General features: G+C 37.9%; 1 protein-coding gene across 5 annotated transcripts in view; it reads left to right on the forward strand.

The window, feature by feature from the left end:
• Positions 1-18545, forward strand: part of pcdh11 (protocadherin 11) — a 185063-nt gene that overhangs the window by 21232 nt on the left and 145286 nt on the right. Inside the window, exon 4 of one of the 5 annotated variants that reach the window (XM_015030338.1) lies at positions 6842-8881. The exons of the other annotated variants lie outside the window; for them this stretch is intronic. Coding sequence (XP_014885824.1) covers positions 6842-6925 — 84 coding nt within the window. The 3' untranslated portion in view covers positions 6926-8881. Of the gene's footprint in view, positions 1-6841; positions 8882-18545 lie in introns of those variants that run through there. 5 annotated transcript variants of the gene reach the window in all.

Raw genomic sequence — 18545 nt, forward strand, 5'->3', positions numbered from 1 at the left:
AAACCACGACCATGTCTGCATAAACGCCATTTGCACCTAAAAATGAGGTCACAAAATGGAAATAAGACATAATTTGTCAAACCAATAGCCCAAACCTTGTTTTATACTGTTTTTGCATCCTAAAAAAAATGCAGGTTAAATCAATTGTCAAAGACTTTGGTAATAACAGTTTTTTTTTTTTTTTTTTACCTTGACTGTGCGTAGTTAGTGGCATAAAGCGTGATTTAGAGGCCTGGAGGATAGGAAACAGTGATTGAACTCTGATGCATTTGAGGTCAAGGGCGAATTAAGCTGTGTATATCTGGCTGATATGTTTAACAATGCATGTAAAATGTGTCAAAGGGTCCTCATTTTATCAGGTATTCATTCAGCCATAAAGTGTGAAAGTAATAGCTCAGAACAAAAAATAAATAAATAAAAGAACTTGTGTGTCTGCGCATGTGTGTGTGCGTGTGTGTGTGTGTGTGTGTGTGTGTGTGTGTGTGTGTGAGGCTTGACAAATGACCTCACTGTTTTGTGGTGTCTGTCCTTAAAATAGTATGTGTCTTAAATGCGCCAGTGAGGATTTGTGCAAGTGAGGCTCATTTGAATACCAGGGTACAGCAAAGGGCTTATGATTCCCTAAAAGATATGTGCCAAATGCGAAGTGCCCCAATAAATAACAACTGGCAGGGGAAATAAATGTAAATCAGACATGAGGAGAGGTGGCCTTACTCAGCCCTGACAGCACAAGCCCAGTGCTGTTTGGAAGACTGAGTACTGCTCGGGACAGGGGAGGGGGTCATGGAGATCAAGGTGATGCAGAGCCTGGGGACCAATATACTTAAACACCAAGGGTGCAATAGTCCATAAAATGCCTGCCTGGACAACTCTGCATTAAGCCCATAAATGTTCCACTTTAATGACCCCAATTATTTGTATAAATGGCAGATACACATTCTTTGCATTCTTTAAATTGTCCGATTTGGACGATGACTAATCTTGCCAAAGCTGTCTTGCCACTTTGATGTGTTTTAGTGTGCGTTTGACATGACATCGGAGAAAGCCATTGTTGTGTCTCTAATGACTAAGTATGTGACCGGGCTTCAGCAGCATATTTTAATTACACAGGGTTGACTAGCTTGAGCACAGAAGTAATTTATTCCCACTGGCATGACACTTTATTTAGTTTTACTTCACTCTAAAATATTAAATCAACTTAGTCGTTTTTTGTTGTTTTGTTTTTTTTCCCAACTCTTTTCTTGTGTTTTGCTTTTTACCAAATTGTGTCTTGGTTTCAGTGGCTTTTGTTTCTGTTGCAGTTTTGATCATAGTAATCATAGCTGCCAACTCATATATTTCTGGGTCAATTTCATGATGTTGCATCAATATTGTTTGACGCTTTTTTTTTTCATTAGGTGCTATCTTTTGTCTGTGTCCACACCATCGTTTTCCTTATTGTTTTCTTCATTTCTGGTTGTGTTATGCCTCTTTTTTTTTTGCCTCACAGCGTATTATGTGTGACAAGTAGCGAGCTTTAAAATTCTTCATAGTGCCGTTGTAAATGACTGTTGATCCCGTAAAGTGTAGTGCTTAGGCTAATTTATGAAGACACCCACACAGAGCTGATAGTCTTTTCCCTTCATACACCTTTTATTTGAAACCCCAGTCAAAAGCTATGCCCTGCCACACCACATCATGCATAAGTCTACTCCATGCCTCTGGTGCTGAAGATTAAATCCATAATGTGTTTATATGACACACTGACAACTTGTCAGAATGATTTTCCCTTCTTACTTGTAACAACTGCCAGAGAATATGCAGAAATTTTCAGTGTGTGTCTAACAATTCAAAATTATTATTATCCCCGATGTATTTTACTCATCACAGATTTAAATTGATTTTCACTTGTGTTGCTGATCAGAGTGGAGTATTTTTGAGCAGATAATTTAAAACCCATGAATATTTGATTAGTAAACATTCTTCCAAATCTTCAGGCTATGTTTATATCTCATTATTTCTAAGGTATTTATTTTCTCGACTTTCTGAAGATGGGGTTTCATGTTTACAATCTTTTCATATTTCGGTGTCACAGGGGTCCCAGCAATTGAATAACGGGGTTGCAATGACAACACACAGTCTCTAATTGTTGTGTCCCCCTTAAGCAACTGCCACGCAGTTCCTCCCACTTTAGATGTTACATTTCCCACAAGTTTAAAGTGTGCTTATTTAAAGCCTGTGTCACAGGAAAAAAATAGCATGGAGCTATGCCCAATGAGAATCAGTGGCTGCAAAGGTTAATTAAATGCACTAAAGGGTTAATCACTTGTAATACAGTATGATTAAAATCACCGTAATTGGTTTGCGAATAAGGCTGATAAGGATGAAGGGGGGGAAAAAAAAGGCAGGCGTCCTTTACTATTATCAGGGATGCCACAAACTATCCTTGGGCAATTTGTGCTCGGGAGATGCGAGGTAGATGACCAGCAGCCCTGGTTTGCTGGGGCCCAATTACATTTTCAGCTCGCTTTGATTTAATCTCCATGCTTCTTCAAAGAAAACTCCATTTTTGCGAGACTAGAAACAAATACTTGAAACCGGGCCATTTCTTCAAAAGGTGTGGCTTTCTCCCTTTATCAGATGAAACAAAAAGAATAAGCGAGCACTCTGGTATTTGTCAAAATGATTTCAAGTGCAGTTCTTAAAACAAAAAGCGGCATTTGTTCTTTAAGTTCTGTCTCTCATCAGCGCGACGTCATGCCAGAGCTCCAAAGGCAGAGATCATAGGCAGGTTGTTAAGTTTCTTCCTTTTGCTTTATCAAAGTGACAGACAATGCTTCAGCGACTTCACACCGAAAAGCCAGAGGAAAAAATAATAATGCATTGACAAGAAAAAAAAAATAAAAATAAAACCTCACCCATGGAATAACAATCAGGAGGGAACACAGGAGATAATTATGGTTGAAGGTCACTAAAATGTTTTCAGGGACTTACAGATGTAGCTGATAAGGAGGAAAGCTTGTAAAAATACTTCAGAGACTGCAGATTTGTGCCACCATATGGCTTCATTATACAGCAAGAGCTGTATTTGCAAATGCCAGCCTCCGCCTTCCCTCCCTTCTTCTCACAGTCTCATCATTTTCTTTTAACCCCTACCCCCTTTGATATTGGAGGTCAATCTGCCTTCAGTGATGAGGAGCTCTTGTTAGAGCTTGTGCTTTAGCGGGGGCAGATCAAATTACTTTCACCCTGTTTTAGTGGTTTCAAAAGGCACACTTAAAATACGAAAGAAAAAAGGGGTTAATGAATGTGTTTGTTGAAGGGTTGCTGTTTCTTAAATCTAACCTCTAGTGGCAAAACTCCAAAGAAGATTTTTTTGTTGTTGCGCAGTCCGTATGCTCAAATGACTTTAATAAAATGTTTTTATAACATTTTCATGTTGTTTTACCTGTCTTTCTCTGTTGCATTCATTGATTGTCTTTGGATAATACAATTGAAAGGCAATGGAGTAATGAATTTTATATTAACATCCTAGAGAGCTACTATATGATTTGTTTGTGTCTTGTTGTCTATTCATGGGTTGGGATCAGATTCTTACAGTGTGATTACCTTGAGGAAACAAAATCATTTTATTTGAAATAAAAATAAAAATTATCGCTGCTACTGATAAAATAATTAAGTTAAAAACATATAAATGATTTAACCTATTGATTGATACAGTAATTAAAATATCTGAAGCAGACTAGTTTTGAAACAGTTGCCCTTTAAGGGATAGTGTGGATTAGTTGAAGTGATCTTCTGTGAAGATGCCATTTTTAGAAAAGTGAAACATTTTTCAGAGTTGGAAAGCTGACAGGCAAACCCTCAAGTCTAACTGGAAATGTTCAAATATGCAGGATTCAACACTCTGTTAGGGGATATTAAACATCTACACTTTCACAAAATACAGTTGTTAGATTTTTTACCCCTTTTAAGCCAGGCATTCATGCTACTTAGCAAAATTTATTTTGGTTGATGTTGCCAGCTGTATAAATCCTCCTGATCAGCTGATGGGGTACCGTTTGGGTTTTTGCATTTGCATATCATTTGTGAATCAGCGTATGATTTCTAATTTCCATTTTCAATTGACAACCATAAATCCAGCCAACCTTTTTTTGTTTGTTTGTTTTTGAACCGGCTCATACTGACAATTTTAGTCTCTGCTCAAAAATATGAAATGGAAAAAACCGGATTTGATTTTAATATTTCACTGCTTGGGTTTACGTGACCTGGAAACGGTTCTGCGTGCAAAAGTGCGGGTTATCTAGTGCCACCACGTCGGTGCTGGGACCACACACTAGTCTGATTATGGACTTATTCAACACCGGTACGACATGCAGAAATGTTCTGCTTGCTGCAGCAGATGAATATTCTGCTATGCTTTGAAATCAGCATCTGAAGATTTAAAAGAGAAAAAAATACAGGATGAGAGAGGGTTTTGGCTGGATCGATCAATATACAAACTAAATTCACATTCAGAGTTTCACAGCAAACATTGCTTTTAAATGCGTAATGAGGAGGGACCATCGCAAGGCTAGAAGTTTTGACTGGGGTTGCATGCAGGAGAGGGTCATGTTTAAGCAGTCCCACTGGGAAACTTAGCTTGACAGACTGTAAGGGGAAAATAGCTTAACAGTTGTGCTTAAGAATAATTTCCGCTGCTCTTTATTTTTTATTTTTTCCCCTACTGAATAATGTTTAAAGTTTTGCATTCAAAGTACTTTTGACTTTTAAAATATTTTTTTTTATAACACAGTAGGTTACCTGTTCCTTATGTTTCACTACTGTAATGGATATACTACTTAATTTTTACACTATTTTATGTTATAATAACAATAATAAACTTTATTTAGAGAAGGACATTTACTTAGCTAATTAACCTACATGCTGAAGACTTTCTAGATTCATTTAAACCAGAGGAGAAATATATTGAAATCACATTCAACCCTACAACCGTCTTTTTTTTTTCATTAAGAATTTTTTTTTTTTCCAAGACTAAAACCGAAAATATGAAAATAATAACTTTTTTTGTTTTTCTGTATTCAATTCTGAAATAAGTAGCTGAAAAAAAAAAACAATCACTTTTTCATCTTTTGATTTTTGGTTGTCAGTTAAAAATGGAAAGGACAAATGATACGCAGACATTTGTGCAATGGCTTTGAAAGCACATTCCTGTGCTTCCCCAGGTCTGGTAGTTGTCTGGAAGTTTTCCTGTTGGAATGACAAAAGGCTGATTGGGTGGACTGACACAGACAGTACTGCCAAACATTCAATGCAGAGACTGTTCAAATAAGAAAGCAAACTTAAATATCTCATATGAAAATGTAGATGGTTTAATACTTTGCAGAATTGAATATCTTTGGTTTGAGTTTAGTTGCTAAATTCAGTCAAAGACAATTAAGTTGTCTGAGTAGTTGTTCACTTTTCATGAGTATTTCCTCATTTTTCAGTTAGTTGTTTTTCAAACCTTGACAATCCCTGGTTTCTGCAGCTGAAAATATTCCCAAACAGTCAGATTTTCCAGGTAAAGGGGCAGGAAACTTCTTTCATCCCAATGACCTGCAATATGTAGCAATCCAAGGCCAAAGGGCTCCATGCAAAAATGATTAAACTCAGGTCATTCCATCACTATCACTGGCATTGTAAAAAAAAACATTTTATACTGTAGCAACACTGTGAAAATTATTTGGAAATATATGTCTTTTGCAGTTTTGAAACCAATAACACTTTTAAACAACTTAGTATATTTTGATATTGGAAACATTGGCGTGGAGATGGGCTGCTTAATGGTAGAGTGTCCTTTTAATGACATCAGTCAATCAATTAAGTTTATTTGCATTGGATATTTCAGCAACATGGCAGTTCAAAGTATTTTACAGTTGTGACTGTTGACTATACATGTACTATAGAAACTATATATGCGTTATAGACAGGCTGTGAATTATTCTGTATATGTAGTGATAACAGAGATGCCCTATCGTTTGCTGTGGCCTGCGTGGTGAGCTGAAAGAAAGCTTCCTCACTTCCCCATCTTTTCAAGACAGACAAATTCTGCTGTTTGGAAATATTCACAGTCAGGAGAAACGCAAACCGTAATGGTGTAGAGTCTAAAGGTGCACCACCCATCACCTAAATCATGTTTGAAGCTTTTGTGTTTTTGTGTAATTGTGGCATTGTCAATCTTACCATAATTATCGCCCATGTTTGTTGTCCTTAATATTTTTTATTTTTTTGGTTGCTCTTTTTTTATTTATACCTTCCTCTTGAAATACTTCATCCATGATCACTATGTCTACGTACTATACACACTGTCAGGCCAGACTGATTATCCCATCTTTAAACACTTGCAGATGTGTTTGATGACGTTGTGAGTAACAGTGAAATGTCGTATTCTGTACATATCAGAGGACCCACTGGCAAGGGTCCGAGCGAAACAGTGGGCCTAAATTGAATCAAATGTTTGTTTTAGGGGAAATGAAGAGTGCTGCACTAGTGTGGTGGGAGACAAAAAAGACAAATTGGGAGTGACAATTGGATAAGATTGCATGCTCTGATAAGTACAGGAAAATACACAAACGTGTGACACCTGGGGCATTCTTCAAGGCAACCTGACATGATAATGAGTTGATTGCCAGCAGTGCCTTGAAGAACGCCTGTTTCCCTTTTTTTCTCCACTCTCTTTCCAGAGATGTTTTTTTTTTTTTTTTCCTTACTCGGTGTTCAATTTAGCCTTTCACCAATAAGGCTGCAGCTTAGGTTGCTCGGAGCTCATTGACATTGTAACTACAATCTCCCTATATCTGTCTGTCTCTCTATATTTCAGGAGATGGCACTGAAACCACCACACTATGGCACACTCTGTGGCACAGGTACAGCTCGCTCCCACAGGATTAAAATCAATCTCTAGCTCCCACTTCCTAAAGAGAGGGGAAAAGGGAGAAAAGAGGGAAAAGAGGGCAAAGAAGGAAGAACTGAAGAGGTGAAACAAGTACTTTACTGTCTCTACAGCCTCAAACTGCACCTCTTCATTCAATTCAGTTTCAAAGATGAATTTGGAAGTCGGGGAAGGGGGGAGGGTGGGCTGTCTTAGAAAAAAAAAGGAGACATGCTTTTCTAAAACTTGACAAAGCTCTTCTTTGTGAGTCTCTTGGAAAGCTACAGTGCTTTATTGAGTTCTATGCTACATTTTCCCTACTTGAGTGAAGATGATTTGGCCTGAACTTCCCCCTCGCCCCTGAAAATGTTTCATTCACTCAGCCGATCTGTACAATAGCTGTTAAATACAGTCCGTATGTGTAAAGTATGTTGATATGTATGTATGTATATCTATCACAAAGTTGATGGTGTTTATATTTATCGACTGCATTTCTTAGCCTTGTTTTCGAAAACTGCCTAGTGGCTATTTTATTTTCTTACCTGCTATCTTTTTTAGTTGTTTTTTTTTTTTTTTTTTTTTTTTTGTTTGTTTTTTTTTTATCAATTGTGACTTAAAATGTATTTATGCTGCAAGGGCCTTCAACCCGTAGGCTTACATTAGGATTGAGCCCACTTGTGTTGTGTTATTTCACCCTTTTGCCTGTTTTTGTTCCACTTTTGATGCCACTGAGCGACAAGTGAGGCTGATGTAACAGAAGTACACTTGGCCCCATAATACAACTGCATTCCCTTTTTTTTTTTTTTTTAATACAACTGTGCTAAAGATCGCCAAGCTGTTATTACACTGTAAGAAATGGGTAGGACAAGTTTAATACTTTGAGCTAAGCCACAATCACAAGGGACTAACTGCTCGGGTCATAATCAAAAGCTGTTTATGTAGGGCAGATTTGAAGCGTGCTAAGCCTAACCTTTTGTGTGTCGCTTTCTACTCCTAAATCAGAAGTGATTTACCCACGAGATCCACATTTAAATGACTCCAGATGGTTTAAAAAAAAAAAAAAGAAGAAGAAGAAAAAAAAGAGGAAGAAAAATAATAATCCTCGGGCAGTGGCTTTGTGTGAGCTGATGGTAATGTGGGTTTGTGCGCCTGATTATGGAAATGCAACCAAGACTTCTCTTTAAAAACAGCAATAAATTTAATTTCGAGAAAACAAAAATCAACAGTACTTATTGGCTTTTGTTCCAGCATCATTTTTTTTTTCTTTTTCTTTATGTCTAAAGCATCACAAAATGTTCTGAGTAGAAAACCCTCTACCGTAAACAAAGTGATTGATTAGCTGCATCGATGTTCAATATTCCTGTTAAATGAAAAAGCTAAAGACTTATTTGTTAGGTAAGGCCGAGCAGGCGCCTTCAGTACATACATGCGACCATAGAATTAGAGTCATTAATATAGACATAGACTGTGTACTCGCTCAGAAATGTACAGAAAGGACAGGAGCAAAAGGCTGTTTCCCCCTGTGTGAGAGGCTGTAAATAGGTAAATCAAATTACTGCACGGACCAGAAGGCCATTTCTGATCTCGTCCCAGTCCTACTTTGTCATGGTTGTACAGACTATGCCTATTTTAAAGCTTTTCATTTTACGTGTGTTGCCTCTCTCTGTGAGGCAGGCTGTTATTATTTAAGGAAGAGATGTTCTTGCAATTATGGTATCAGATGTATTCACGAATGCGTAGGAGTCACAGTATAAACTACACACAGCTTTTTAGCACTGTGTAATAATTAGATTTACCTGATCATTGGGGAAATGAATATATATTTGGAGAAAGGAGACAGGAAACCTCACTTTTATTTAATGTGAAGTAAAATATGCACCTTAAATGATCTTTGTAATTGATTTTTATTTGCCTGTGTGGAGAAAAATGTAAATGTTTTGTTTATGTATGTGTGAGCTTCTGAAATTTATTAAAGTCTTTTGCATTGTATGGAATATATGGTGACTCTTCTTACTTACTGTTCTTGGCATTTAATGTAGGTATGCTGCAATAACTCAGAATATCATCCCAATGTTAATCAAGTTCAAAATGTGAAACTTGTATCTATGATATAGATGGATTACACATTGCTTGTCTGTTTCCTATTGACGGTTTAATGAAAAGCTCAAAAGTTCCTCAAAATATCAGAATATTACAAAAGACCAATAGAAATAGATTTTTAATACCAAAATGTCACTTTAAGACCACTGACTTAACAGTTGTCACTAAGACCCTCCACAATCAGGGCAAGCCTCTAGAGGTCAATACAGAAAGTGTTTGTTTTTTGTAGTGGGCTACATCTGAGCAGATTAATGAAAAGTTAGGTGGAAGGAAAACAATGCCCAAGCAAAATGGATAGCCGCAACCTTGAGAGGATTGTGAAACAAACCAGACTTGATAAATGCCCACACTCCTATACTACCAGTGGAGAATCTACGCGGTGTTCTTAAGAGTAAGACGAGGCACCGTGGATCCAATGATCTGCTAAACCAAACCCAGGCTTTCTTAACACATTAGCAGTAGTTCATACAAAAGAACCCCAACTAAGAATCCACTGCACAGTTGGACATAGTTTTCAGCAGCAAACTGTTTTGTGCTGAAGATCGTTTTTGTTGTTCTAACGCGACCTTAACATGTTCAGACATAGAACATTTTTGATTGTCAAAAGTTATGAGCTTTAATCATCGCAGTTTACAGGAATGCACAATTTAAATGCGTGTTTGTACTAAATTTGTATATCGTGCTTTTTTAATAAGAAATCCTGAAGTAAATGAGCTTTTCAATGTTATTCTAATTTATTGTATTAGTTTGCGCCACTCAGCTCGGTTGTCTGAGTGGCGCAACCGAACGCAGACAACCCTGTCTGAGTTGCCCCGTCTGCTATGTGAGAGCACTAAAACGCTTTCGTGAGCCACCTGCCTTGCATTGCTCTTTTACTGTTAATTTTGGAGCAGTTGTTCAGACAGCTTGTGGCCACTGGAAATAAACATAGCCTTGCTTGTTTGGACACCATTAACGGGTGCTATATACAGTAAGAGCAGACATTTGACAGGCTCATTTTAGCCACACAGAGACAACCATGTACTCCTCTGTGCTGCAGCAGTGCTCCACTCAAGTAGGAAATGAAATGAAGAAATAAAGTTTTAGATATACATCACTAATTAGGGACATATTACAGATAAAAAGCTATGTAAATGCAGAGCGAACACTTCCTTTGAAGTACACAGACAAAAAAAAATACAGAAAAATTGGATCAACATTGTTTATTGTTATTATTTTCTTCCCTCTGCGAAAAAGCTGATAATGATCATGTGATAATGATACCTTTTCTATTATGATGTACAGCGGTGCACCAATGCAGAGCTTTCCACATCTAAGAGAGATTGATGCGAGAAGGTACAATAAGCACCCCTCAAACATCCTGCGGTGCAGTGTTTATGCAGATTTGATCCAAAAATACAGACTTGAAAGGCATAAAACAAAGCCTGACAACAGAAAGTATTTAATTGCTTATCAAAGTTACTTCACATTTTGAAAACCGAGAGAGAAAGAGAGCTAATCAGTCCCCTCGGGAAAAGTGTCCTTGGTGATTTAAGGAAAAATGGCGCAGACATAAAAGAGTGTTCTGGTAAAGAGGAAACATAAATGTCACATTTCTAATAATAGATAAACCACAACATTCTAAATGCATCACCTTTACCTAAAAACAGCTTCAACACATCTTCAGTAGAGCACTGTCTCTTCCAGTTAAATAAATTAATGGTTCGTTTTTCAGTTGTATTCATGGGTATAATGAGTCAGTTTCAGAAAAATATGCAAAAAAGGACTATCAAATACAGAACATTAACTTCAAACATTTGTGGCTGATGTTTGAGCGGGTGCTTCTATGCGAAAGATAAAATAAAATTACTGAAGCAGTGAAGGAAAAGTATGCTCTTAAAGCTAAAACGGCTGGTCAGTTTTAGGCTGGTGCACCCTATGCATTTATTTTAAAATGCATCGGACAATGCGTCGAAGTTGTCTCGTCATTTTTACCAAAGCGTTTCTGTGAGGGAACTGCTTCCAGAGTTTCTTTGTTGACACTTATTGATTTGTGATTTATGAGGACACATTATTCAATTTCATCCAACAGGCCAGGAGGCTGGTTATATGTGGTGAATGTGATTACATATAATACAATGATAACTCTGCAGCACATACAGAGCAACACACAGGAGTTTACACATACACACACACACACACACACCTACACACACACGCATACACACACACACACACACACACACAGATCTATGTATTCTTTTTGTTGTGGGTGAGACTGTCCATATGGTCTTTAATAGAATTCTTTGGTCATATATTTTTTTTTTTTTTTTTTTTTGATCAGGGTCCAGGTTTTTGTTCTTGTTGTTTGTGCTATAATCATGGGAAATATACAGTGCCCTGCAAGAGTACCTTTTAATTCTTTGTCAAATCAAAACTGCAATGTATTTATTAAAACTGTATGTGATAAACCTGTGCAAGGTGGCATGCTGCTGACTTAGTACTTTTTAAAACCATATATCGCTTCAATCACAGATGGCAGAATATTTTATGGTGTGACTTTCATAGCTTTGCTGAAATATTTCTTAAATTTTTGCTACAGCAACAGCTTAGTCAGGCTGCATAGGGAGCATCTGGCAATAAGTATATTCAGTTGTAGCTCTGGTGGTGTGCTAAAGCCAGTTGTCCAGTTAGAAAGTGAACTTTTGTGCCGGTGTCACTGCAACCTTCAGTAATTCCTAGATAAATGGGGTTTCCCGGCGACCTGCGACTTTACCTTAACATCAGGTGGTGTGCTTGTTTTTCTAACAGGAAACCTAAAACAAAATCAAATTCCCAACTACAAAGGCACAATTAGCTCATTTGTAATTAGCACAATTAGCTTACTAGCTCCCCTTTCTTCAGAAAACAAACATTCCCAGATAGACAATAGTGTCACCAACAATTTTCAGTGTCACTGTGCTGTGCAGAGGGTGATGTACAGTGTTAGTTTTTCACCACACATAGCATTTTGCATATGCCAACAAGTCTATTTTGGTCTCATCTTACCAGAATCCCTTCTTCGACATTTTTGCTACATCCCCTTTACAAACAGTGACAAGCAGCAGACAAACTTTCGTGGCTTTCTTTCAACAATGGCTTTCTTTTTGTCACTGCTGCATAAAGACCAGATTAGTGGAGGGCATAACAACATATTCTCCTGTCAGAGCTATGGATCTCTGCAGCTCTTCCAGAGCTGCCATGGGTGCTTAGTGACTTTTCGGATGAATGCGCTCTTTGCCCAGGCTACCATTTTAGGCATCTTTTTAAAGGTTTGCATTACAAAACTTTGAATATTGTTTTATGACCTGAAACAGAATAACCGTAGCCCTGATTTGTATGTCATGTTCCTTGTTTTGAATTAAGCTGTTTGTTCAAATGAAACATATTTGAGGCCTCCAACCAGGTGGACTGTATTTCCTAATAAGGTGATTTCCTAATGCAGTTTCTTGCACAAGATTGTGCTTAGTGGCTTTAGATCAGATGGGGTTGTGTGCAAATGCAGAAAACACTTCTCAGATTTGAATCCGTAAAAGACATGTCAAGTACCATTTTTGTTCTACTTCAGAGTCGTGACACATTGTGTTTATCACATGCAATCTAAATACCTCCATGTTTGTGGTTGTAACATGAAAAAATGTGGAAAGGTTCACGAACGTTTTGACAAGCTACTATTTTTTTTTCTCCACGTTAACAGATTGAGACACTATGCTGTAATCAGGCAGGCATGTTTGTAATTAGCTAAGAGTAATGACCCCTCAAGATTAATCAGAAACCACATGTAAAGTTTGTTATCCTAGACAAAGTGTGCAGCTCTACTCCCGTGACTTTCTTCAACCTTGAGAATGCAATCAGTGCAATCAGTACCTCTCCATTATCAGTCCCCTGCCTGAAACATAAAACCCCAACATATCCGTTATTAATCTGGGTAACATGGAGAAATATTGAGATGGCCAAAAAACATGCATTTCTTACATCGATTTTGCAAGTCGCTAACATTCTCCACTGAGATTACTGTCTTCAGCCACACGTGGTATAAAGTGTCTGTTTAAGATTTCAGGTCGTCTGGGCCAAGTGGATGCTGCATTTGCTATTTCAGATTATCCTTAAAGAGCAATATGCGTTTAGTAACATCAGCATCGGCTATGCATATTTTATAATACAGAAATCAGCAGTTGTGAAAAATTGGATGTTTGTTTTTCTCTTTCTTCTACTCACTACTTTGTAATTTTGATAAAAATCCGTCCTATATTGTGTATGTACAAAGCTGTAACATGATCTACCCTGGTCTGGTACCTGTTTCAGAAAAAAAACAAAAAAAACAAAAAAAAAACACCTAACTCAGTTATGTTGGAGCCTAAAATCCAAAGCATTTAATGTCATGGGCTGCTATGGGAAGGTGTGAGTCAATTTACCAAGCAGCAAGCATGTTTAAGGTGTGATGTTAAGTTGTCCCAAAGCGATATTGGCTGTCTAAGCAAAAGCTATTTATGCATGAGCTGTGCAGTGATGCAGGAAACAAGAAGATGCTGTTTTGCTGTCGCACTCCAAGGCAACACTCCACACAATTGCTGCCAAATCTTTGCCAAACTGAATAATTCAATCATGGCTGTGGAGGGCTGGCTACCTTTCTTTGTCTTTGTGTGCAACAATCAAATCTGTGTGGAAGCCCGCCGAGTGGTTCTTTCGGAGACACTGAGTGTAGCTGTACAGCCCGGAGATTGTTTTCATAGAAAACAATTCTGTTGATTAAACGAGGTGTGACTGTGGAGCGGGGATCTGAAAAACATCGATTGCCTGTACAATTGTTTGTTCCTTGTTAAAAGTGTGATCTAAAACTGTGGTTGCTGATAGTGTGCCAGGAGCACATGGCTCGCTGGGGAGCCTGCAACATAGTTATATCTTCCTTATAATGTCCTAGGTAGAAATTTATCATCATCTGTTGCTTAGGATTGAGAAATACCTAAAAGATTTAAGACCAAGAACTTTTTTGAGGGATTTCTGGACTTGTTGGACTGCATGGCTTTGTCAGACTCAGGTTCTGTGCATGTTAATACAGTGATTACAGCAGAGAATGCTGAGCTTTAAAAGCTTCTGTTGGGCGAAATGCCCTCCCCTTCTCGCCTTACCCCCTTCCTACACTCTATCCCTTACCCCTCTTAGCCCCCCTCTACACACACACACACACGCAACCACCCGCACACACACCGTCCAGCCCCCAACCGCTCTTTGGGGCAATTACATGGTTTCAGCCTTTGTTTTACCCATGTACTTTAAAGTGTAATCCACTGGAACACAAAGACAAATTCTGCAGGGATAAGACAAAATTGAAATAACCAAGGTTTCTCTGTGTATTTCTGTTTTTGTCTGTTATTGTTATTATTTTAGCCAGCAGGTGTGTATTGGTGTGTGTGTGTGTGTGTGTGTGTGTGTTTGTGCCTGTGAGGAAATGCACTCACAAAGGATCTTTGCATTTAAAACTCTCACTCATTTTATATTCACTCAACCATGCAGCAGGAGGCATTTGCGCAGCAATCTTGCATGCAACTGAATCCTGTAAGTGCACTTTACTTTGCAATTGATACTGTAGGAGTTGTGTAAAGTAAACAATTATCTCATATGTAGCCAGGCCTGATGATCGATTATTTAAAAAAAAAAATGATGCATTTAACAATAGTTACAAGCACAAATTAAATGTATTGTTTTTGAATAGGTGGGTCTAGATGAAGCTCAATAAATCAGCACATTGTTATATGACTGCTATAGTATTGCAATTTAAGGTATTTGATTATTTCAATAGAAAAGTTAAATAATATCGATTCACTACATGTGGCAATATGTTTCTGTATTTCAGTAAAGGCAAAAATAGTTACTCAGAAAATTTGAAACTTACACGAGTCAGATAAAATATATGTACAGTATATTTCTAATTCATGCATTTTATGCTATGGCCTACCCAATCATGAAGAACATAACTGATTGAGCAGCTGTGCAGCAGACAGCCATCATCACCCCCCACTACAGTGGCTTCAAACTCCAGTCTTCAAGGACTGGTGTCCTGCAACTTCAACATGTCTCTCTGCTTCTGCACATGCTAGTGAGGCAGCAGTGTTGCAATTTCATTCAAGTGTCTAGGAAAAGGGACACATGTAAAAGTTGCAGGATTCTGGCCCTTGAGGACTGCAGTTTGAGACCTTTGCTCTGTAAAGAACTACAAAATGTCGATGTAAAAGTCGCTGGCTGTATACAGTGTGGTTTATCCAAATCCATTCATGGAAATTTGAGTGGAAGATGTGGTACAGAATTTTTTGAGGTCTAAAAAACATTTCTGCTGCATGATTTTGGGAGTCATCATCTGCTGCTCTTAGTCCAATGTGTTTTATCAAGTCCAGAGTTAGAACGACGGTCCACCCTCTCATTTTAGAGCACTAAACGTTTTCATGTTGACAAGCTTTAGGTGGATCCTGATTTCATTTCCCAGCTGGCTTTGAATCCTGCCCATGCTGTCAAAACATCAATCAACCCTGTCTTTAAATATTTGTGTGTGATGAATTAGTGTAATATTTTCATAGTATTGAATTAGTAAAATGAATTAATATTTCACCCATTTTCCAATGTATCTAGATTAACTCATATTTGCACAATGTGAGACATCTCCCCTGGAAACGTTATATAGTCTGAAGGGAAACTGACGGCCGTCTCATGACAAGAGGCTGCCGCTTGTTTGCAAGCTGAAGTTGAAATAGACTTAAAGACAAGGCAACAACTTAAAGACTTTGTCCAAGAAGGGTTATGTCTGTGTCCTTCCTAATCCGGGTAATCCTTGAGGAGAATTCTTGATTTGCCTTTGTAAAAGAGATTGGGAGATGATAAGATGCTCGTCCGCCTCCTTAGAATAACTGATAATCTGGTTTGAACAGAGGACTCAGGGGGTATTTAGCCTGCCTTAACATTTGCCCAAGCAGATGGCACTGATGGAGGAAAGCACAACCTTAGCCTCTAAACTCCTCCCTCGCTGCATGGTCCTCTTTGGGGGGAAAAAAGAACAGTGGGATGACAATCAATGTTGTTTATTTTGCTGCTTTACTCTTTAAGTACTTTCAGCCAGATTATAAGCTTTTGCAAGAGATAATCGGGAGAGTGCAGACAATTGCCTTTTTTTTTCTTTTCTCAGTCTTGACAGAATTCCCCCGTGAATACAGGATGCAGATGCCTGTTATTAGTTCCTGTTTGCTTCAATTGCAAATGGTGTAGAAATGAAGTGGACACTCTTCTAATTCCTGCCATTCTGTCGGCTGCACTTGAATATGCTTTATTCGGTTTCTGAAGTACAGAAAATAATATCCTAATTAATATTAATATTTATTCTTACAGATGTAGTTGCCGCACTTGCTCTCCTTTTAAGCCGGGGAAAATATTTGTTTTAATTTGAAATAATGGTTGCGATGCAATTATTAGGAGCAGCTGCTGTGCAAAATCTTTGACAGCATGCATATGTGCTTGGGACCACTGCTGCATACCAACCATCAAGTCGTTCATATTGGCTTTCTAAGCCTACCACCCTAACCTAATGCCTCTGGCAATCTTCTCAGCTTGGACTGGACACCTGCAGCAAAAGCATTTGAACAAATGAGATCAGCCCATTGACTAATTAGACCTGAGTTAGTGGGCTAACTGAAAGGATTTGCACATACTGAGAAACTGTTTAGCCAAAACATTGAATTTATTCAATCTTTTCTGTTTTGTTTCTTTTTCTGAGCTAACAGGATATCGCACATAGCTGTCAAGCAAAAATCTGGGGGAAGAAACACAATAAGACAAGCAGTGGTCAACAGATGTATTACACTAAACTCTGCAAAGTTAATCTGTGCACAGACACAAACATATACAAATCGTCTTTGTCCCTTCTCAATCTACAGATATGGGAGCAGAAAAAAGGTCAAGAGTAAACCCCTTAAGCAAGCATTTGAGAGTTGACGATTTACTACAAACAACTCATAAGCAGACATAAAAACAAAAAATTACAAGTACAGATGGGTCTCTTTATCTGACTTGTAATGATTAATGGTTACATTTATCTTTGTCATCAGTCTGGTGCTACTCAAAGCGTTGGTTAAGATAAAAATGTACGACATGTCATATGCTTGAAAATCATTGCCAGCAAGCGGGTTTGTGCAGAGCCATTAACTCTCAGATGGTGAACCACATTAAGCTAATGCCAGACAGTGGTAAAACATCCTGTGGTTCAGTTAGAGGCTTGATTTCTTTTTTTTTTTTTTTTTCAGTGTTAGAATGGAACCACATATCTCAGAGAAAACAAAAGCCAGCGTCTCTGCGCTTTGACTTCATCACTTTTCTCCTTAAACAGGTTTTGCCAATTAACAGCTTGCTTTAATGTGCGACATTAGGTATCTCTGTGCTTCCGATGCTATACCATACAGAGCATACGCACCACAGTAAAGCTGGGTGCTGGCTGGAGCTTAACACATGAAAGGATAATAGAATAGAGGATATTTTGAAGAGTCTTCGTAAATAATGCGTGTGATATTCACCAACGTTCATAAAGAATTCATGCACACGCAGCCTTCAAAAAAGAGCAGCAACTCATTCCCAAGATCACTCATTCATACTGTTACACATTTTTCAGATAGTTTTCAGTGATAGAGGGAGTGCAACACTTGAATAATGGGACAGTCATTAAGAGGTGAAGTGGCTTTACATCTACATTTCTCACTCTCACTTAGGGATGCTGGTTATTTGATCCCCTTGGCAACTCATGCTCAGATTTCAGCCCTTTCTCACAGGGAAATATTTAACCCTTTTCTGAGCTTAGTGAATCATGTCACGGTCAGACAGCGAGGAAGCAGGGGGTTTGTACCGTTAGACCATCAATTTCTGAAACAACATACAAAAAAAATTCATAAAATGCATATGGGGTCAGTGTGAGTAAAAATCTAAAAGACCCCATCTCTTTAGACCACGGGAAGGTTAAAATATACATCAGTTTCAATATCTTAATGTAATTATGTGGTTAAAAAGAACAGAAACAAATTATAAAGTTAATGTCAAGAAAAGTACATTTATGTTTGAACCTGAATGGATGTTTTGGGTGTCCACTTTGCATATTCCTGCTTTGGCTTCTTATGTTAGAAAGAACAGAGTCGACATCTTATTAGGTTGTTTCTCATCTGTCTTGCGGTTTCTGTTAAACCCTAAATGTAGACTCAAAAAGTTTTTAACTGAGAGAAAATGGTATAAAAAAAAGTGCTAAAATAAACATAAACTACAATTATTTTGGGGGGGATCTTTAACCCAGCAATGCTTTATCCGTTCTAAAGCAGTGATGTTCGTCTTTTAAATTATGTGCAATTCATTTCATAAAACTAAGCTTTAATGCCACCTCTTCGCCTGGCACATTGTAGGTGTTAATTTTTGACTAGAATTTCAACCAACATAGAGATAAAAAAAAAGAAAATAAAAAGATTTTAAAAGCATTTAAATTAGTGCAGCTCAGGCCTTAGTTTACAGGACTGTG

The sequence above is a fragment of the Poecilia latipinna genome, unplaced genomic scaffold (genome assembly GCF_001443285.1).
Source record: "Poecilia latipinna isolate Pla-1442-1.1 unplaced genomic scaffold, P_latipinna-1.0 Scaffold0, whole genome shotgun sequence".
NCBI classification, from domain to species: domain Eukaryota; kingdom Metazoa; phylum Chordata; class Actinopteri; order Cyprinodontiformes; family Poeciliidae; genus Poecilia; species Poecilia latipinna.